This window comes from Microcaecilia unicolor, chromosome 1, assembly GCF_901765095.1.
Source record: "Microcaecilia unicolor chromosome 1, aMicUni1.1, whole genome shotgun sequence".
In the NCBI taxonomy this organism is placed as follows: domain Eukaryota; kingdom Metazoa; phylum Chordata; class Amphibia; order Gymnophiona; family Siphonopidae; genus Microcaecilia; species Microcaecilia unicolor.
This window is the reverse complement of record NC_044031.1, coordinates 744,340,084-744,363,621: the sequence shown is the minus strand read 5'-3', so window position 1 is coordinate 744,363,621 and position 23,538 is coordinate 744,340,084. Positions and strand designations below refer to the sequence as shown.

General features: G+C 45.8%; 1 protein-coding gene across 1 annotated transcript in view; it reads left to right on the top strand.

Annotated features, from left to right (window-relative positions):
• The window catches only part of AGBL1 (ATP/GTP binding protein like 1), a 1,046,841-nt gene that overhangs the window by 214,945 nt on the left and 808,358 nt on the right, over positions 1-23,538 (top strand). The window contains exons 10-11 of the mRNA XM_030192481.1: positions 1,510-1,626; positions 15,121-15,701. Of these exons, the coding sequence (XP_030048341.1) occupies positions 1,510-1,626; positions 15,121-15,701 (698 nt within the window). The remainder of the gene's footprint in view (positions 1-1,509; positions 1,627-15,120; positions 15,702-23,538) is intronic.

The window sequence follows — 23,538 nt, the reverse complement described above, 5'->3', positions numbered from 1 at the left end:
CCTGACACCCCCACCCCCGCGTCATCACCCCGCCGTCACCGGCCCCGCCTCCCCCGTCATCGGCCCCGCCCAGAACGTCACTAACCCCGCCCCCCGCGGCCGAAAAAAACGCTTAAAAAACCGCCCAAAAGACCCAAAACAAGCCCAAAAAACCGCAACCCGCCGCGGGCAAAAATTTCTCGCGGCGGGTCGCGGAAAACCGCCGCCCACCTGGCAACACTGACTTTGAGAATTAGTGCAGAGCAGAAACGTAGCCAGGTTGAGGGTGTGGGGGGGGGGGGGAGGGAGCAGAAAGCGACTGGAGCCATTGGAAGTTCATTTGGGAGCGGCTGCTCCACTGGAGAACCACCTATGGTACAGAGATCAAGGGTAAGAGGTATTGTAGACATCACAATGCTGTGGGATTTTGAAAATTTCCTTCTTGAATGCTTTGGAGGTTAAACATCTCAGCGGTCCAGGGAGCCAGTGTAAATCTCTAAAGGGCCATTAGGATCTCTTCCGTCATTTTTTACAAATGGGGGAACTAAAATTTTGCACACAGCAGAGGACATTCTTGTTTTTCTAAGTCCTGTTATCAGTGCTTACTCACTTCATGTATTAGCAGCTCCCAGAAGCAGGGCCGGACTTAGGCAGGGGCGACCACACAGGGCCTCGCGCTCCCAGGGGCCCCACGTTGCAGCCTGGCTGGCAGCATTGGTAGTCTGTATTGCCTTGGAATCCACCCCCGCCTCCGCCTCACAAACTGTTCCCATTGGTGTGCCGTGCGTGGCAACCAGCTGTCCTCTCCTTGTCACTCCAGGGAGTCCCGGCCAATCAAGAGTGCTCTTTTAGGCACCAGGTAGGCTCCCTGACCAATCACAGACAACTGCACTGCACTTCTTTAGCTCAGCCACTGAAAAAAACTCTGGCTGAGTCAGAGAAGTACTGGCCAGTGTTGCCAGGTGGGCGGTTTTACCGCCCAATTGGGCGGTTTTCCGCGACCCGCCACGGGAAATTTTTACCCGCGGCGGGTTGCGGTTTTTTGGGCTGCTTTTTGGTCTTTTGGGCTGTTTTTGGGGCGTTTTTTCGGCCGCGGGGGGCAGGGTTAGTGACGTTTTGGGCGGGGTTAGTGACGTTTTGGGCGGGGCCGATGACGGGGGGTGGGGCTGATGACGGGGGAGGCGGGGCCGATGACGGCAGGGCGGGGTTGATGACGGCGGGGCGGGGTGATGACGCGGGGGTGGGGGTGTTAGGGGTGGGGTTTGAGTTTGGGCGGGTTTTGGGCTGGATTTAGGCTGGTTTGGGTGGGAAAAAAATTTTCCACCTGGCAACCCTGGTACTGGCAAGATGTGAATGTGATTGTCAAAAGGGGGCGGGGTTAGGTGGGCACGGGGCTAGGCAAGAAGCTGGGGGGGGGGGGGGGCACCGAACTGTTCAGCACAGGGCCCCACAACTGCTAAGACCGGCCCTGCCCAGAAGCTATATAATGTTAATGTGCTTTCTGTAATCTTTTTTTTTTAATCTATAAAGGATGATGATTTGGAAACAGATCTGAATCAGCTCACATCAAAGCCTGAACCTGATCGGCCTGTGGAAGAACTACAAGAATATAAGGTTCTGTGCCTGGAACTGTTTCACGACTTCCAGGTTAGAGTTACTTAACTGCTTTTTAAGTCCATTTTGAGATATAAGAATGCACCTTTGTGTTCTGTAAATTGACCCTCTCCTCTGTCACCCATTATGAGGTACAGAAGAGGATGTCAGTGTTGGCATTAGGCTAAAATGTATTGCTTTTTCCTATCAGTTTAGTTAGGTCGTGTTCTTTAGTCTAATTTTTAAAATGTTGGATTTGGAACTAATAGAAGTAAAACCATTCCCAACATACCTGGGCTATTAGGCTGAAACAGTATGGAATACTCAGTTCGGCAACAACATAGCAACGTTAATTTAATACACTTTTTTTTTTGCACTTAAAGGGATAGATTCTTAAAAACCTTAAAAATCGGTGCCCCCCCAAAATACGCCTAGGCATAGTCTATAAACTACACCTAAAGTTAGACATGGTTTATAGAATATGCCTATAGCCTGTTTGCGTGACTTAAGCTCTGTCGAGCAGGGACTGTCTCTTCATGGTCAAGTGTACAGCGCTGCGTACGTCTAGTAGCGCTATAGAAATGTTAAGTAGTAGTAGTAGTAAATTTAGTCATGGGCATTTATACCAAGTAAAACAGCTCCAGACCTCCCATTAAATTTGAGTGAGCTTCACACAGCAAAATATCAGGGCAGAAGGACTGCTTATAATCAGAACATAAAAAAAGTGTGACAAAGATCCAACCTGAAAGGCTGTAGGGAGTTGGTGAGTCCTTGTGGTGGGAGGAAAGGATCCTGCTTCAGCTGTCTGGGGTCAGGCAGATATGAGGGAGAGCCGCAGGAGTTCTTGTGCTGCCGCTGCCCTGTCCTGCCCCTGCAAAGAAGCGGGGGTGGCACATGAGAGATGAGAACCCCGGAGCCCATGGGAGCTAACTCCAAGCTCCTGGCATCAGCAGACCCTCACTCCCAGCTCCCGGCTATGCTGGCTCTCATGCACGCTTGTCTGCGTGTAATAGAGCCATCTGTAGCATGCAGGGCCGCCGAGAGACTGGGCCGGGACAGGTCCGCCCCGGGCCCCTCTCCGAGGTTGCCCCCCCCCCCCCCCGAGGTCGCCAGGCCCCCCTCCACCCGCAGCCGGCGGGGCCTCTGCACTAACCTTAGCGCCTCCCTCACCTTCGCGCAGCAAGCACCGGCAGACCTCTCCTTCCTTCCGTGCTCCGCCCTCGCCTGATGTTACGTCAGGGCGGGACACAGAAGGAAGGAGTGGCCTGCTGCTGCTTGCTGCGCGAAGGTGAGGGAGGAGCACTTAATTTCCGGGAGCGACGGAGCGATGGAGGGCGGGCGGGCTGGATGTCGGCGGCGCTGGGCCCCCTCCGGAGGCCCGGGCCAGGGGACTTTTGTTCCCCCTGTCCCCCCTTCTCGGCGGCCCTGGTAGCATGCGTGGAGCAGCCACGCTTAGTGATGGGCTGCTGTGCGCATGCTCAGCTGGCCGACTGGCTTCCCCCATATCACATGCAAATGAGCTGGGTCGCAAAAGCAACGGGCAGCTCATTTGCATGCGATTCTCTTTGGGAATCCCATCTATATTTCCAAATTGGTAACTTTTACCGATTTGAAAATACAAATGGATTCTTAATGGGGATCTTAGTGCATCTGGGCCCTGGTCATGCAGGCACCCAGCCAGTCAGGATTTCAGGATATCCACAATAAATACTCATGAGCGAGATATGCAGTAAGACTACATTATAGCCATATGCTGACCCATAAAGTTTGGTTTCCTAATGCAAGCCTAACACAAAATTTGAGCTCCCTGATCTAGTAAGCAAAGAGCATGCAAATTATTGCTGCATTAAAAAGTGTGCATTGTCAGAAAAACTGCACACATCACAACAGTAATATGCAGCTGACAAACGAGATTAGCCGAGATTGGGAGGCGGGGCTGGTGTTTGGGTGGTGGGGCTAGTTCTGGGCAAGACTTCTACGGTCTGTGTCCTGAAAATGGGGCTAGTTCTGGGCAAGCCGTCTACGGTCTGTGTCCTGAAAATAGCAGATACAAATCAAGGTAAGGTATACACAAGAAGTAGCACATATGAGTTTATCTTGTTGGGCAGACTAGATGGACCGTGCAGGTCTTTTCCTGCCGTCATCTACTATGTTACGATTCCTTTCCAGTCAGTGCATGAGTGACTGGGGGTGGAGGGGGTGGGGGTAGGGAGTGGTAGGGATTAGCTCACACATTGACAAAAGGGGAGAGATTAGAAAAAATCCCACTAAAGTCACAGGTCCCATCTCCCCACCTCCCAATGTGCCTCAAAATATCCCTGGTGGTCTAGTGAACCACCCAACATTCCTAAAATGATCCCCATCTCCATATCCTGACCCCAGAGATATCCCTCACCCCCAAAATGAGCCCCAGTCCCCTATCCACCCCAGCACTCCAAACAAACTCAATCGTTGTCTAGTGGATCCTGATTCTGACTCTTCCCCCCCACCGCCACCATTTACCTGGACAGAAAGTATCTACCATACCTAATTGTAAAATGCTTCAATAGCTTTCAGGTTTGCAGGCAGTGCATAAGAAATTAATACATTAATATTAAAAAAAATGGGGGCACGAGTGTTGGTCACTTGGTTCTGCCCCTGTGCCACTATCTTGCAAAACTGCAGCACCTGTCCCTCGCGGTACATCCAGGAATATATGTGGCAGCATCAGTCTGCCAAATAAGAGCATTTTTGCCTAATTTGACAAACTCCACAATACCCTTATTTGGCAGACTGAGCATGCATCATCCATCCCAGGATGCATTGCACGGGGTCAGGCAGCACCATTTTGCAAGATGGCAGCCTTTGGGTGTCAAGGGGTAAGGGTTCGGGGACAGGAGCCATCTCGAAGGGTGAGGGAATTGGAGGTAAGGGGGGGGTGAGGAGTCTGGGGACATTCGGAGCAGAGGGTAAGCTGAGGTGATGTGCTGCGCCTCACCTTAGATCAGCCACTGCTCTGAAGCCAGGACAAAAGTTGCTGGTCCTCGGCACCTCCTCAGAATTAGCGTTAATTTCCCAGCATTGTGGGCAGGCTTTCACGCTGAGCGAGCTTCTCTGCATCTGCACAGACTAGTGAATAAGCCTTATTACCGTTTTCGAAAATGTGCCGTGCGTCCACGGCTTTGTGCAGGTTAGCGGCTGTCCAAAATGTTTTTCTGCATTGTGCACTTCCAAAAGCCACACTAACCCCGTGCAAAGCCTACTACTACTATTTAGCATTTCTATAGCGCTACAAGGCGTACGCAGCGCTGCACAAACATAGAAGAAAGACAGTCCCTGCTCAAAGAGCTTACAATCTAATAGACAAAAAATAAATAAAGTAAGCAAATCAAATCAATTAAGCCTGCGTACATTTTATTTCATCAGCTCCTAAGTGGGGAGATAGGGACAGACCTCCCTTTTACAAAACTGTGCACATCTCTAATAACAACGATCTTTGTCCTTGCTGGCAGCATTGTAAGAAATGAGAAGAAGCCTAAGTGTTCCCAGTTAATTACTGAGAAGTAGGAAGTATAGCAGCTCTTCATTAATTTAGGTGATGTTTGCTTCTTAAATTATCCCAGTGGCATTGAGGAATTTACTTTTCCCAATTAATTTATTACACCTATCTCTCTCTCTTTCAAACCACTTTCTCTGTCATGGCCCTGCTTGCTGCAGGTATACAGTATTTCATGCTCCCATAAAAGGACCGGGTATGGTACAGTACATATATAACCTCCAAATGTCTCGGCTAGGCAGAGTATATCAAACTGAAATTATGTATTACAAACACAGGAAATATGGTTTCTGTGGATGAGTTTTGGCAGTAGACGCTGCTCTTTACAGGACGGATAGAGGGTGGATTCACTTGTCAAGAGTGCACTGATGTATGTGTTTGTGTATTGAGTCCTATGTCCATCTGAACCATTAATTCTGCCATTTCTATTAGCCGATCCATTCATCTATCTACACTTTTATTTGTAGATACATCAATTTCCCTCCTCGTCCTCAACTGTCTCGCTTTTCCCCCGCTTCTTTTTTTTATAACCATTTTTCTTCAAAATTTATGCCTTTTCTTATTTATTAGGTGCCTTTGCAGTTTCAGAATATTACTGATCCGCAAATGTTCATTTTTTTTTCCTCCAGCAATTAATATATGTGCACACAGCTGGAGTTGTTAATAGGTGTTACATGTGTACAGCACCTTGTTATAAATTAATTACTGACACTGCAGCTTTGATCCTTATTAGTATGACATAGCAATTCATCCTTTCTGCGTTGTGCTTTTATTTTTTTAATCTCCCATCCTATTACAAATAAAGGGGTCCTTGTACTGAGCTACTGAAATTTGCATGCACTGCCTCCACTGCATGCAAATCCCTCTCATGAATATTCATTGTGAATGTCCTGAAAACCTGACTTGCTTGGGTACCTCCAGGCAGTGGTGCGCTGGTAAATTTTTAACAACAGGCTATCTCCTCTGTCCACCTCTGCATCCCCCCCCCCCCCCAAATTGCAGAGCTGGCTATAGCCAGGGAGAAAGCCTGGGGGGGGGGGGGCAATGCATTACTCTCTCCAGGAAAAAAAATTAAATGTTCCCAGGTTCCAATTTAATTCATGTTTAATGTGGGATAAAATTCCATAAATAAGTAACTAAATAGAACCTTCCACTGAGCACCTGATTCTCATAACATGAAGTCTGTTTTAGAAGGCCTTTTCCAGGAGAAAACAAAAATTATCTGCAGCAATATAACAGGGTTAGGGTGGCCCTATAACCAGCCCCTCCATGTAACACACCGATTACGATTTATAACAAATGACTACTCTACCTATGAAAAGTTATTCCCTTATTATACTTCCTCTGTGTGTATCCGTATGCTGCACAAGCCGGCATGTTTGAAAATACAAATTTTTTTTAATAGTACTCTAGACATAGACCAATGGCATATCAAATCTGCCCATCCATACCATGATTTCAATTTGTCATAAGGTTTGCTTCTTAGGCATATAATAATAAATGCATAGCTGATCTTTAAACCATATGTAAGATGACTAGCAAAACTAATTTTTCACAAGCTAAAAATGTTGTGAAGACAGATTCTGTGGTGCAGGGCGAGCCGGCTCTTCTCCCCACCGAGCTACAGGGTCTCAGGCTCCGAGTCCAGTACATACCTGAAGAAGGCAACCAACCTGTTGGTCCAGTGGATTCTTCGGGGCAGGCAGGAAAGATCCCCAGTCTTTCCTGCCCGCTGCCGGTGCTGACTCTCCCGCTGCTGCATCGCTCTTCAAAATGGCCGCCGAGACTTACAAGGGTGGCCTCCAAGACTTCAGCAGAAGTCTCGCGAGGCCGCTGCTGGAAGTCTCGGCAGCCATTTTTAAAGAGCGATCCGGCAGTGGGGGAAGGTCAGCGCCGGCAGCGGCGATCTTTCCTGCATTCCTCATTGATGACCGATCGCGGGGTCTCCATTCAGTCCCACGGCTGCCGATTTGACGTCACTTCCATTTCCAGAGCAGAGCTGGCAGCCACAGGTAGGTGCAGGTCCCGTGATTATCCTGTTCTGACTAACGTTAACATTTTTTTTTTTTGCTGCTAGTTTGGAGCAGCAGCATTGAGAAGGGACAGAGAGAGGAGAATCTTCAAATGGAGATTGGAGATACAGATGTAAAGAGCCGGGGAGATGCTGGATCAAGTGAGGGGAAGCACAGGCTGGATGGGAGGGGAAGAGAAGTTGGGTAGATGCTGGATTGAATGGAGAAATAGAGGGCTGCAAGTGCCATATGGAAAGGGGGAGAGAGCAGATAGTAGATGGAAGGGGGTGTGGGAGACAGTGGATGAAAGGGGCAGAAAAAAGGGGCATACTCTGGATGGATGGAACATAGAGGGAAGGCAGTGGATGAAAGGAACAGAAAAGGAGGGCAGACTCTGGATGCACGGAAGAGAGAGGGAAGGCAATGAATAGAAGGGGCAGAGAAAGAGGACAGATACTGGGTGGAAGGGGGAGAGAAAGAGGGCAGATGCTGGATGGAAGAGGAGAGAGGGCAGACAGTGGATGGAAAGGGCATAGAAAGAGGGCAGACACTGGATGGAAGGGAGGATGGGGCAGACAATGGATGGAAGGGGCAGAGAAAGAGGGCAGATGCTGGATGGAACTCATGGAAGGAAGAGAAAATGAGGAAAGCAGAAACCAGAGACAACAATGGTAGATAACAAAATATTATTTATTAATTTATTTTTTATTTTTTTTTTGCTTTGGGTAAAGTAGTATTGTAGCTGTGTTAATTATAAACAGTACAACAACAGGGGAGTAGTATGATCAACAGGACTCTTCCAAAAAGTCAAGGAGACGGAGTGTAGAAAATGATTCCTTTATTGTAAATAAGATGGGACTCAACACGGCACCTTGTTTCGGGAGCAATGCCTGTGTGAGGAGTCTAAAAACCAAAATAAAAAACACATAAGTACAAAAACATAAAAATAGAGTGCAAAAGCATGTATGTAGAAACATATATAAAAACTAACAACAACGAAGAGCTGCAAAAGAGCCGTCTAAAAAAGCAAAGTGAGCTGTAAGATACGGAATCATTTAACAAAATTTACTGATACAAAAAATGTAGGGTACAGACAAACATATCATTAAAATATATCACATGGTGTTAACCTGTATATGATGGCAGCTTGAAGGTGAAATCAAAAGATTATGGGACCCTTTTACTAAGCCGCGGTAGGTGCTACGCACATGCAGCACACGCCCAAGTGAGACTACTGCCAGGCCAGCGCTCCCTCCTAGCGGTAATTTCAGATTTGGCATGCGCCCATAATGCGTGGATGAATTATTTATTTCATCCTACGTGTGCCGGTTCCGGCAGTAATCGTCACATGGCGTGCACCAACCGGTCACCGCGCGTGTAGCGCATGAGCCTTTACTGCTAGATCAATGGGTGGCGTTAAGGGCTCAGGCCGGTTTTGGGCACGTGCTGGTTTCATTTTTACCACAGGCCCTTTTCCTGTCCCATTAAAAAAAAAAGCCCTTTTTGTAGATGTGGTAAATACTGCCCCGGTGCACGCCCAATCCACACGCCTACACTACCGCAGGCCACTTTTTACCACAGCTTAGTAAAAGGGCCCCTATGGGAGAAAGAACATACCAAATCAATAAAGAAAAGAAGGGAGAGTAGGAATAGACAATAAATTGTATAAATGTTAACCAGCTGGTGTGACTTAATCAAGGAAATCCACAGGAATGTTTCAGTAAGAGAGAAACTGAAATGTTGTTTAATGTGATGACTGAACAAAGACTGTGGAGACAAACACCAAAACTCAAAAAATAATAAAAGATCTGTGTGTAAAGATATAAAATGTATACTTGAAAGACTAGTGATTGGTGGACGTATATGACGCGGTGCAGAAAAAAAACCTGGAAGGAAAAGGGAGACGGAGACTGATATCAGGGAAAGTTACAACGGCTATATGACTGTTGTATGAATGTGAACGACGTGAAAACAAACGTGAAAAAAGGTACCACCAGCACGCAGATATGAATACACTGTTAAGAAGTATGGCAATGTTAGGTGGGAAGACTGTGGTGTACTGCGTAAATGTGTAAAGAATTGCGCAGGAAAGAACTACTGGTCCACAAAAGTGCCATCGCGAAGTGATACAAGGGAGATAGTGATAAACAGTGAGTAGTATGGTGACGAAAAAAGGTGCTGCGTATTAACATCTAAGAACATGCACGGCGATTTAAAAGAGACAGACGCAAGCGAGGGTAATTTGATTTAAAAGCAAAAAAACTACAGGGGAAACTAAAAGTTGTGCTGGTGAGTAAGAAGAAAAGGGAGGAAGAAAGACAAACTCATTGAGGAAGATGCAGCTTGTACTGAAAAGAGCTGTACGCTAAGGGGCCCTTTTACTAAGCCATGTAGGCGCCTACATGCGTCCAACACACGCCAAATTGAAGTTACTGCCCAGTTACCGTGTGGCCCTTGCGATAATTTCAATTTTGTCGTGCATCCGCTACACTCGTCTGAAAAATATTTTTGTATTTTCTGACGCACGGCAGCTACGCGCGTCAAGTGGAATTTGATGCACGTAGACCATTACCGCTCGGTTAACCATGAGAGACCTGGCTTGCAGTAAGGTCTCAGACCCAAAATGGACACGTGGCAATATTCATTTTACCACACGTCCATTTTTGGCAAAAAAAAAGGCATTTTCTATAGCTGCGCTAAAAAACAATTCTGTGCGCTCCCAAAACACGTGTCTACACTACCGCAGGCCATTTTTCAGTGCAACTTAATAAAAAGACCCCTAAGTGAGGGTAACATAGGAAAAAAGAGCACTGCGCTATAAACTGGTGATTTAGAAGAGGAGTGAAAGCGCTTTTATGAGAAAAAGAAATCCGAGCAATTTGAGGAAATAGAAGGATGGTTAGTAGTAATTATAAACAGAAAATGGAAGTAAGATGACCTTTTTATTGGACTAATTTTATTATATTTTTGACTAAGGGCCCTGGTTACTAAGCAGCATTATAGGTATGTTAACGTTTTTAATGCGCGTTAACCATGTACGTGCCTACAATATCCTTATAGGCGCCTGCATGGTTAGCACGTGCGTTAAGTGTAGGTGAGCTAAAAAAAATAACGTACCTTAGTAAGCTGTGCCCTACGTTTCAGAGACCAAAACCCCCTTCCTCATGTCAGGACAGGCGTAACAGCAGTATGCTGTATTGACCTGAGAAAGGAGGCTTGGGCCTCTCAAAGCTAATTGAAAAATATGTTAGTCTAATAACATGGTATTATCTTATTTTACATTTTGTTTTATTTCTATGTGTTAATTTGTAAAGTGCTGATTGGTATTTGTTAGGTCTTTTTTTTTAATTTTACTGTCTCTTTTCTGACCACAAAATTATCTAAGGCAAAATCCCAGGATACATGACAGACCTCATAGATCTACCAACTAGAAACACAATCAGATCATCATGAACATATCTAAACCTCCACTACCCAAATTGCAAAGGACTCGAATACAAATCAACCTATGCATCCAGCTTCTCCTTCATAAGCACACAACTATGGAACGCATTGCCAAAAGCGGTGAAAACAATCTACGACCATCTAAACTTTAGGAAATCACTAAAAACCAACCTGTTCAAAAAGGCATACCCTACCGACCCAACATAAGTGCCTACACTCTGCAACACAGCAAAACCAAAGCTCGTAAAATCATTACATTACCTTTCCTCCCCTTGATCCCAATATGCCTGAAACACATGAACCTTATTCGACCACACCATAACCTTGTATTTGTTCTTTACCGGACCTGGTGAATGCCTTTACGGTACTATGTAAGCCACATTGAGCCTGCAAATAGGTGGGAAAATGTGGGATATAAATATAACAAATATATTAAATGTCACGATTATTACTAAAAATACTTTTTTCATATAGAGGAGAGGGGTGATAAAAAATGATCGGCCCTAGGTGTCAAATCCGCTAGGTACACCACTAATAAAAGACCCCCAAAGTTTGTTAGTGCCCAATTATTTATTTTATTTGTTACATTTGTATCCCACATTTTCCCACCTATTTGCAGGCTCAATGTGGCTTACATAGTACCGTAAAGGCGTTCGCCAATTCCGGTATGAACAAATACAGTAACGTTGTGGTAGAATAAGGTTCGTGTGTACAGACACATTAGGGCATCGTAGAGAGGAAGAGAATCGTAGAGAGGAAGAGTTATTATTGGACAATAAGTCATTTTATTTCAAAATAATGCAGTTTAATGCAGAACATTGACCTCTAATATGCATTAAATCATGACAAGCTCTGAAGCATGCAAAGGAGCTCATTATTATGCAAATAGGAATGCAACTTCCTCTAAAACATCGCCAAAATTTGCCCTCTCCTTTCTGAGCACGCTACCAGAACCCTCATCCACACTCTCATCACCTCTCGCTTGGACTACTGCAACTTGCTTTCTCACAGGTCTTCCACTCAGCCATCTCTCTCCTCTTCAATCTGTTCAAAATTCTGCTGCACGATTAATATTTCGCCAAAGTCGCTATGCCCATATCAGCCCTCTTCTGAAGTCACTTCACTGGCTCCCTATCCGTTTCCGCATACAGTTCAAGCTCCTGTTATTGACCTATAAGTGCATTCACTCTGCTGCCCCTCACTACCTCTCCACCCTCCTCTCTCCCTACACTCCTTCCCAGGAACTCCGTTCACTAGGCAAATCTCTCCTAATTGTACCCTTCTCCTCCATCGCTAACTCCAGACTCTGTTCCTTTTATCTTGCCTTACCTTATGCCTGGAATAGACTTCCTGAGCCATTATGTCAAGCTCCATCCCTGGCCGCCTTCAAATCCGGGCTAAAGGCCTACCTGTTTGATGCTGCTTTTAATTCCTAACTTGTCACCTGCTCATAACCTTTATCTTGTCTTCCTCTCTTCATTAGTCCCTTCCCATATGTCCTATCTGCCTGTCCTACCCTTATCCCTTATTTGTCCTGTCTGTCTGTCCTGATTTAGATTGTAAGCTCTCTTGAGCAGGGACTGTCTTTTCTTCATGTTAAATTGTGAAGCGCTGCATACGACTGGTAGCGCTATAGAAATGATTTATAGTAGTAGCTTGTATTAAAATTTGCAAAGCTATGTGAGCAACACATTCAATGGTGGTGTTAACTTTTATAACCAAAAGGAAAGGAAACAAATCCTAAGTGAAGAACACCCAAAATCAGAGTTGAGTGGACCAAATAAGGCTTCCAACAAATGATGGGCAGAAGGAACAAAGTCATGCAAATAAAACATAATGCAAAGAAGCAGTGGCGTAGCCAGACAGCCAATTTTGGGTGGGCCAGAGCCCAAAGTGGGTGGGCACAAAATTTTCTCTGCCCCGCCCCTTCCTCCCCCTCTCCCCCAGCACCTCCCAACTCAAAATAGAAACAGAAACACTTTAGCTCATGAGGAAAGTGACATCCACTATGCACATTTCTTAAGCTATCATATTTCATTTAAGATTCAAAATAAAATGCCTTTTCTACCTTTGTTGTCTGGTCATTTTGTTTTTCCATCATGTTGATCCAGTTTCTCTTTTGAACTTTCCAATCTTTCTTCTATTTCTCCTTCAAGCAGCTGCTGTCCATTTGTCTTTTTCTCCTCTCTTGTTCCATTCCCTCACTTCACTTGCCTCTGACATATTAACCTTTCCATTTTAGCTCCTTCCTCTCTTTTTTTTTTCTTTTCTGCTCTGTCCACCCAAATTTTATCCTGTCTAACCCCTTTTCCTTTGTTTTACTTTTCAGTTACCTCTCAGATTCCTTTTCACCCACTAGTTGTCCTATTCCCGATCTGTCTACTTCCCCAGCCATCCATTCCCTGCCATCTTCAATCTATTCCCCCTTACCATATTTCTTTCCCCTGTAATCACCATCCTCCACGCGTTCATTTCCTTGCCACCCCCTTGGCCTCTCCCACATGGTTCCACATTTCCCAATGTCTCTCTCCCTCCACCCTTCTAGCCCAGCATCTGCTCCCTCTCTTCTCCCCACCCTTCACCCTCTCCCAACATCTTCCTGTCACTTCTCTCTTTTGTCTTGCCCCCCTCTCCTGTGGCCAGAATTTCCCCCATCCATCCTGTTTCTTTCCACCCCCCTCTCTCCCCCTTCGCAGCATCTCTCATCTCTTGGCAAAGAACAACAATGTGGATGCAGCAGCTCACAGGTTTGCTTGCTGTGTTTTGAATGAACGGCGACGCGACGGCTGCGCAGGGGAGTGGAAACAGAAATTTATCAAATGGCTTCCTTACAGTGGGCTGGCTCACTTGCACTCCACTCCTGAGGTTGCAGCGGTGAACTGGCGGGCAGGCGCTATGCTCAAGTAGTAAAAGCAGCAAGCCGGCAGGTTTGAGTCCGTCCTTCGCTTCCCTGCCTTCTCTGCGTCCCGCCCGCCTGAAAGGAAATGACATCACAGGAAGGCGGGACGCAGAGAAGGCAGGGAAGCGAAGGATGAGCTCAAACCTGCCGGCTTGCTGCTTTTACTGCTTGAGCATAGCGCCTGCCCGCCAGTTCACCGCTGCGGGCGAGGATTCGAAGATACGGACGGACGGGGATGGACTCGGACTCTGGGTGGGCGGGCGGGCCTGAGGCTAAATTGGGTGGGCCTGGTCCCATCCAGGCCCACCCGTAGCTACGCCCCTGCAAAGAAGCCTTGTAGGATTTTTGTCTGATTTAAAACTTTTTATCTTATTTGGCAGCCTGCCGCCTATTGATAGAATCATGACACTACTGCTTGGTGTTCTGCAATATCATTTTGGAAGATTCAGACATTGGAGAGCCCTTTTACTAAGCTGCGGCAAAAAGTGGAACTACGGCAGTGCCAACATGTTTTTTGGGTGCTCGCTGGGCCAGTTTTTACCGCATCCTGGAAAAAGGGCCTTTTTTGAAGGGGACGGAAAATGGACGTGCGGCAAAATAAAAACCACTTGCGTCCATTTTTGGCCTGAGACCTTACCGCCACCCATTGACTTAGCGGTAAGGTCTCACGCGCTCCCCGGCTGTAGTCATGCAGTGCGCACCCACGACTGTTTACCACCAGGTAAGCACCACGTGGTAGAAAATATTTTATACCACGTGTTTTCAGCTCGAGCCAAATTCAGAATTACCACCCGGGGTACGTGGTAGCTGGGCAGTAATTCCGATTTAGCACACGCTGGACGCGCACAGGCCTTTATGCATCTTTATAAAAGGGCCCCTGGGGCAGGAATGAAAGAGGATTACTTCTGCACCCCCCTCACTAGGCCCTAGGTATGGCCAGTATGTGCTGACAGAGAAGCAGGAGTAAAGGGCCAGGGCCTAGTCATTATTTGGGGATCGGGATGAGAAACATTGGCACATTTGAAAAAAGAAATCTGGGTGGAGGGCTCAGGAGCTTTTTATTTTAAAAAGAGATTGTGTGTTGGGGGTTATTTTTTCACCCTTCATCATCCCCTTTAAAAGACAGCAGACGCCCAACTCGCAAAGTTATCTTTGCCATGGTGATTGCATGAACATGTGATATTCCCATCCACAGCAACTTCAAGTAAACTTACTGCAGGATTCACTGATGCATGGTACTGAGGTACAGCCCGCAGTAAGTTTGCCTACTGTGAAACAGCACCCAGACATGCTATTTGTATGTGGGTTGTAATTATCTTGAGTTGACTCTAAACCACTTTAAATAGTCTTTGGTCATGGCGATGTGGTTTATGAATGTTTATGAATAAATACAAATTGTAGCATTAATTCTTCACCACTTAACACATGGCAGCAGCATGCAAGTTATCAAACCTGAAAAGATGGCTTTGTGAAGTCTTTCAAGGTTCATTTTGTTCACTGGGAGAACTCGTGTGCTTTTATGAACTGTATACGTTTGCATGGTAGTCATGGAAACTGTGGGCAGCAGAAATCATGTTTTGAATAAGCAAGAATTCAGAATCTTAGTTTCCTAGTGATGTGAACTGCATAACATGGCACTTGTCTTTTGACTGTTCAAGGAACTGGAATTCGAATCTGAAGAGGAAAAGAGTTCTGAAGAGGATCATCTGAGCACACAGCGTGCTACAAGTTGCTCTCAAGTCATTCCAAATGCAGAATTACATGAAACGCAAAGCTTCAAAGATATGGACCAAACCCCTCACGGGGAAACATCTCTTCAAATAGCTCTGGCCGGTCATGTCAAAAGCTTAGCTGAATCTAGAGAGGCCCAGCTCTCTGAGAAAGCAGTACTCGGAAAAGCGACGCAAGCCAAAGATTCTGACATCCCCGTAAAGAATCAATGTGGGCATTCATTAACGTCAGCTTCAACCCCCAACAGGATATGGCTTAGAAAATGCGTGAACTCCTCTAGTCACGGACAAATCATTGTTGGGGAACCTGAAACTCACGACACTGTGCAGCAGCTCTTGGATAGATACCAAGCATGTATCGCCTTCCATGACCCTTGGCTTTACATGGCCATGGCAGGGAAAACAAAATCCGTTCCCAACTACAGAGTATTGGCATTTCCGGATTTCTGGGGTCACTGTCCACCTCCTTATTATCAAAATATGATGGAACGAGCACATGGAGTACAGAGGTGATACTGTTATATCATTTCTTACTTTTGCTTTGCTTCAAGCAACTGTAGCAGTTGTCTGTGTTCCTTAAGTATGACCATTAAGGTGGCAATTCTCTAAATTGGTGCCAAGATATAGGCAACCTAGTGGGGTATGCTTAGCGGCATTCTATAATGGGTTCAGAGCAATCCCAAGTCATTATAAAGCACTAGCACAAAGGTGTGTGGCACACTATAAGAACATAAGAACATAAATGTTGCCATACTGGGACAGAACGAAGGTCCATCAAGCCCAGCACCCTGCTTCCTACAGTGGCCAATCTGTCACAAAAAAGTAAAACTGATTTTTCGCTGCTTATAAGCAGTGGATTTTCCCAAGTCCATCTTAATAATGGCTTATGGACTTTTAGGAAATTATCCAAACTTTTTTAAAACCCTGCTAGGCTATATGACAATTATTAGCGCCAATGAAGCATGTAAGTTCAAGTATTCTATAACCTACGCATGTATTTGGCATCTAACATTATTTTATTTTATTTATGACATTTATATCCCGCATTAGCCCGAGTATAACTCAGGTTCAGTGCGACTTACATAACAATTAGAAAAACATGAACATGTTCAAAATATATTAACAGAAAGTTAAATACATCATATAATATTAGAACAGTAAAACTTGACTTAGGAGCAGATGTAATTAAATATTTATTCTCCGGTTTACTAAGCAGTGCGAGCAGCTGTCTGTGAATTGACTAACACGGCCAATTCACTTTGAATGGGCCATGTTGGCACTAACGCAAGGATAGCCGCTAGAGCAGCTTCGTAAACAGACCCCTTAGTTATTTAAGCTACATAATTGAAATATGGAGGAAAAAGTTAAGGGCTAGGATTAGCTCTAGGATTAGCTGAGATAGACAGGAGTAGTGGAAGGTGGGATGAGGTAAAAATGAATGCCATGAGTTTATTTGAGAAGAGTGCTTAAAGGCTAGACAAGTACCGTATTTTTCGGACTATAAGACGCACCGGACCATAAGACGCACCTAGGTTTTAGAGGAGGGAAAGAGGAAAAAAAAAATTTTCCTCTTTCCCTCCTCTAAAACCTAGGTGCTCTGCTCCGGTGCGTCTTGTCCGGGTTTCGGACCTCCGTTCCAGTACTTACATGATTCCATGTGCCCTGGTGGTCTAGTGACGTCGGGGCAGGAAAGAGCCCCCTCTTTCCTGCCCATCGCGCTGCTCTCCGTGCTTCTCAATGCTTTCTGATGGTCTCGGCGAGATTCAAAATGGCCGCCGAGAATCTCGGCGGCCATTTTGAATCTCGCCGAGACCATCAGAAAGCATTGAGAAGCACGGAGAGCAGCGCGATGGGCAGGAAAGAGGGGGCTCTTTCCTGCCCCGACGTCACTAGACCACCAGGGCACATGGAATCATGTAAGTACTGGAACGGAGGTCCGAAAACGCTACCTTCGGACTATAAGACGCACCCCCCATTTTCCTCCCAAATTTTGGGGGAAAAAAGTGCGTCTTATAGTCCGAAAAATACGGTAAGTCTTCAATAGACTTCAGAATAACAAATAATCATCAGTACGTTTGATGGTTTTAGGTTACGAGTTCCAAATTTTAGTGCCTTGATATGAAAAGTGAGCAGTATGGATTGTTTTGTAGGTTACTTTATTATAATTCAGGAAATGTAGGATAAGATATTCTCTAGATAATGTAGAGGCATTACATGAAGGTAATTCGTTGAGGTTCTTCATGTATATTGGGGCTGAACCATACAAATTCTGGTGAATGAAGGTACATAGCTTGAATGATGTTCTTTTATTGGCAACCATTGCAAATCGTATAGAAGGGGGGTTGCTTTGGCAAAGCATAGTACTCTAAATATGAGACATGTGGCAGTGTTTCGAGCAGTTTCTAGTTTTTTGAGGAGATCCCCTTTAAGTTCTGTGTAAATAGAGTTGCAGTAATCAAATTTTGTTAGGACTAGGGATTGAACTAGGGTATGGAAGACTGAGTTTGCGAAGAATGGTCTTAGTCTTCTCAATTTCCATAATGAATTGAAGACACTTGAGACCACTTTGGAAATTTGGTTATCTAGAGTGAGGAATTGGTCAGTTGCGACTCCTAAGATTTTCATAGTTGAGTCAAGGGGCTATGTGATGTTCTCAATGGTAAATTATCTAAGATTTATATTGTGATGAAGAATAATTATTAAAAATGTAGCTATCAGTGGTGAGTTTTAATTTGAAACTGAATGCCAGGATTCCATTAGATACCTAATGTGATGATATGAGTAATTTCATTTATTTCTTTAGTGAATAGAATATAGATGGTAACATCGTCTGCATAAATGAATGTTTGGAGACTATTTTTCTCCAGTAAATTGCCTAATTGAATTAACATGGTGTTAAATAGGATGGGTCACAATGGAGAGCCATGGGGCACTCCACAAACGGGACCATGCTAATGAAATTGTACCTGATTGTTTCACTTGTTATGATCTAGACCTTAGGAAGCCTGAGAACCATTTAACACAGTTCCACAGATTCTGTAATGGTCAAGGATGTTTAGGAGGCTATTATGATCAATATCAACAAAGGCACTGGACATATCAAATTGGAGTATTAATATTTTATTACCAAAGCTAAGTTCTCATCTAAATTTAGCTAGGAAGGTGGTGAGAACAGTTTTAGTGCTTTGAGAAGGTCTAAAACTGGATTGTGAGCTATGTAAAATGGAGTGGAGTTGGAGATAGTCCATTAGTTGGTGCGTAACTAACCCCTCCATTATCTTTACCAATAATGGGATTGAAGCCACTGGTCTGTAGTGAGAGACTACATTTAGGCTGGTTTGGGTATCCTTCGGTACGAGTCAAAATAATATTGCCATTTTGAGCAGTGGCGTTCCTAGGGGGGCTGACACCTGGGGCGGATCGCTGATGCGCCCAACCCCCCGGGTGCAGCGCCCCCCCCTGGATGCAGCGCACCCCCCCCCCGGCGAAAGGACACCCCCCCGTGAAAGAAACCAATGCACTACAAATGCTGGCTCCTCCCATGACCAAAGGGCTTGCATTTGGTCGTTTCTGAGATGGGCGTCCTTAGTTTCCATTATCGCCGAAAGTCAGAAACGACAAAGTCTAAGGACGACCATCTCTAGGGACGACCTAAATGTCAAGATTTGGGCGTCCCCGACCGTATTATCGAAACAAAACCTGGACGCCCATCTTGTTTCGATAATACGGGTTTCCCCGCCCCTTCAACGGGACGTCCTGCAAGGATGTCCTCAGGAAAACTTGGGCGCCCCTTTCGATTGTGCCCCTCAATGCGTACTTGATAACTGCCCTAGTTACCTTCTAAAATCAGCCCCTAATTTACTCATAATTTATTGCACTCAAACATAACTTTAATGCTATCTCAGGGCCTATTCCTACCTTAAAATCAGTGGCGTTCCTAGGGGGGAGCGGTGGGTGCGGTCCACCCCGGGTGCACGGCGCTGGGGGGGTGCCGCGTGCATCTGTCCTTCGTTTGTTCTATGCTCCCTCTGCCCCGGAACAGTTCCTGTTCCGGGGCAGAGGGAGCATGGAACGAACAAAGGACAGGCGCGCGCGGCACCCCCCCCCCCAGCGGCGTGCACCCGGGGTGGACCGCACCCACCGCTAAGGACGCCCATCTCAGAAACGACCAAATGCAACCCCTTTGGTCATGGGAGGAGCCAGCATTTGTAGTGCATTGGTCCCTCTGACATGCCAGGACCAATTGGGCACCCTAGGGGGCACTGCAGTGGACTTCAGAAAAAGCTCCCAGGTACATAGCTCCCTTACCTTGTATTCTGAGCCCCCCAACCCCCTTCCCCACAAAACCCACTACCCACAACTGTACACCACTACCATAGCCCTTACGGGTGAAGGGGGCACCTAGATGTGGGTACAGTGGGTTTGTGGTGGGTTTTGGAGGGCTCACATTACCACCACAAGTGTAACAGATAGGAGGGGATGGGCCTGGGTCTGCTTGCCTGAAGTGCACTGCTCCCACTAAAACTGCTCCAGGGACCTGCATACTGCTGTGATGGACCTGAGTATGACATTTGAGGCTGGCATAGTGGCTGTCACAAAATATTTTTAAAGTTCTTTTTTGAGGGTGGGAGTGGGTTAGTGACCACTGGGGTGGTAAGGGGAGGTCATCCCCGATTCCTTCCGGTGGTCACCTGCTCAGTTCAGGCACTTTTTTATGCCTTGGTCGTAAGAAAAACTGGACCAGATAAAGTTGTCCAAGTGCTCATCAGGGACACCCTTTTTTTTTCCATTATTGGTCGAGGATGCCCATGTGTTAGGCATGCCCAAGTCCTGCCTTCGCTACGCCTCCGACACGCCCCTGTGAACTTTGGTCGTCCCAGCAATGGAAAGCAGTTGGGGACGCCCAAAATCGGCTTTCGATTATACCGATTGGGCGACCCTGTGAGAAGGATGCCCATCTTCCAATTTGTGTCGAAAGATGAGCGTCCTTCTCTTTTGAAAATAAGCCTGATTATGATTTAGCGTATTTGTGAAGAGTTCATTTGACTTGATCAGTTGTAAGTGGGTGAAAGGCCAACCAGATTCTGTCTGCTTGGGAGCACAGTGGTGAAGGATCATATAGATTAAGAAAATGATCTATTGATGTTAGGGAGTTATTTAGTTCCTGTCTTATTTTAGTTATTTTCTGCATGAAATATGAGGCCAATTGATCAGCTGTTGGAGTGGGGTTCATTTGTAGTGGTTACAGTTGAGTATTCAGCTAGCTTATTGACTAGTGTGTAAAGTTTTGTGGATTAACTGTTTTTTCGCCTATAAGTTTTGAATCGTAAGTGATTTTGCTTTCATAATCATGCTCTTGTATCATGAGGTATCAGCTTATAGAACTGCTATTAATACACTTGTAATTTAATATAATTTTATATTGTCATTTATATTCCACTTTTTCCTCAGGTCTAAGGCATATTACAACTAGTAAAACAATATAATATAATACACACAAAAAAATAAATCACATTGCATCTAAATTATATAGGGGTGAATTCTATAAATCGCGCCTAAAAAGTTGTCACGCAGAGGGATTGCGCATGGGCATAAATTTAGGTGCATCCATTTGCACCTGTGAAAATGGTTGCAAATACCCCTGCCTAAATTTACACATGGAACCCCCATATTCAATAATTGCATGCGTAACTGGAATCCACGCCCACACTCCACCCCAAAATGCCCATGGCCCTCCCATTTCCACTCCCCTTTTCCAGGACATATGTAAAATGTAGGTGTTGACCACATGCCTAAATTTATGCGCGTACATGTTAATTGATTTCAATTAGTGCCAATAATTACTTGTTAAAGAGCCAATTATTAGCTGGTTAGTCAATTAAACTGCATGCACAAATTGGGTGTATGCCCAAATTGCATGTGCAAATTTTGGCAACTTTTAGAATTAAGGGAAAATGCATAGGCGGAGTCTGGGCAGAGCATGGGTGGGACTCACACACATGCAATTTCTAGAATATTTATTTAGTTGAAACATTTCTAACCCACCTATTGCCTAGGGGCCCCGTTTACAAAGCGGCGGTAAGCCCAACGCCGGCTTACTGATCTCTAAAAGGAAGTACCACGGTGCTACTGCAGCAGCCCGGCAGTAGTTCCCACCCTCAGCGTGCCGTCATATACAGCACTACAAAAATATTTTTATTTGTGTAGCACCAGTGTGTACCCGGCGGTAATCTGGCAGTGCCGCATGCTGCCTGGTTACCGTCCAGTGACGTAGCAAGGGCGGGGCGGTGGGGGCGGTCTGCCCTGGGTGCACGTCGTTGGGGAGGGGGTGTTGGCTCCGTTGGTTCCCTGCTCCCTCTGCCCCGGAACAGGTTACTTCCTGTTCCGGGGCAGAGGGAGCAGGGAACCAGCGGAACCGACACCCCCTCAGCGGCGTGCACATGGCAGGCAAGAATGCAATCGGGGGGGGGGGCTTGGGGTGATGCGCCGAGGGGGGGGTTGATGCGCCAAGGGGGGTGTCATGCTGCACCCGGGGGGGGGGGGTGCGCAGTGGCGAACCACCCCGGTGGCAGCCGCCCTCGGCTATGCCACTGTTACCCGCCTTCTTAGCGCAGGAGCCCCTTACCGCCAACTCAGTGGGTGGTGATAAGGGCTGCCTCCGAGATGGCTGCACGGCCATTTTGTGAAAAAAAAAGAAAGACCTACCTTTTACCCGCTGTGGTAAAAAGGGCCCTAGACGAGGTACAATAAAACACACACATAATGTAACACAGAAATACAGTTGAACAGATCCTGGATACTCCACCAGAACAATTTAAACGTGTCATAGGAAAGAGAATAGAGTTGTGAACAAACAATAATTAGCTGGCACTGGCTAAACCTCTCGGGTCATGTACTTGACCAGGGCCACAAACAAAAGTTCTGTTATCATGAGATGAGCACAGGCTGGGGCTGGGCTTGATTCCGGTAGGTAGTAGAGTATTAAGCCACTCTCTTTATCACTTCTCAAACAGTTTATGAGCAAATTGACTCCAAAGAAAATCTCCACTCCAGGATTTATGTTAAATACAACAACTTTACTGGAACGCTGCAACAGGCAGGTATCCAAACTTTATACTTTTCTCTTAACAAACAGAGGCTTTTATAACAGTCCAAGTTATTTGTGAACTGATTTGATAATCTCTTGAAAAATGCTAGGGTATTTACATATTTACAATATCATCCAGTCCTCCAATACCCATCCTTCTGGGCAGAACAATCCAAGGCTGTGGCTTCTCACACCTTCCGTGGCAAGCGTCCGGCTGGGGTTTTCACCCAGCCACCAGACCCACTCAGGATCAGACCTCCCTGTCCACCCTCTTCCTCCAGAGGTGCAGTTCCACGAGCTTCTGCCTCTGGCATTGAACAGGCTTCTTCCTGCTCTTCTAAGGGGTTAACCCTTTTTACCCACCTGGAGGTCTCCTCATAGTTACTGCACTTGTTGGCAGAAAACTACCCCTTGGTTCAGCCTTATGTTATTGGCCCTCATCAGGATATCCCCTCTCCTCACGGGTCCTGGTGATGGTGAAGGCAACCAAAACCATGTGCTCTCTAATACTACAACGTTTATAACATTCAGACTTCACCCCACATATGACATCCCTTGTCACTTATTTCCCAATATCTTCCTCTGTTTCAGGTTCTTCACCCTCCCACTCACTCTGTCCCTCCCCCCCCCCCCCCCCCCCCCCCACTGAATCTGGAGAGTTCTTCTCTGTACCAGTTTTAGTAATCCCCTGGGGAAATCCATCCAACCTCTCACACCCAACTTACCAGGTTATTAGAATACTTTGGCTTTCTTTAGCACAGTGGCTGAAATGTAAGTTCTACATACTCAGACACGTCAAGATCCAGACAACTGCCAAACTACAGTGGTCTCTGTAATTAAAGATAATAATTTCCAGGCACGTAAATTAGAATATATGGAGAATCAGTTCAGAAGATGCAACCTAAGATTTCTAAATTTTCCATCTTCTTCATTTATTACATCGGTTGAACTTTTGAAAAAATACTTTCTAGAGATACTGGATATCCCAATGGAAAGTCACCCTCTAGTGACTAAAACAGTTTACCTTAGAAAATTAACGAAAGTATCTAATGCGGTTCCAGAATCTCCACAAAATGATCTGACTGATTTTCTTGAACGATCTGAAATTTCAGATAGAGCTACATTGCTTGTTACTTTTGCGCTGGAATCGGACAAAAATTTAATACTGCGAATTTATTTCCAGAAAATGAATGCTGTCTTTATGGGGGCTAAACTTCAGATTTTTCCTGATCTTTCTAAAGAATCACAAGCCAGGAGGA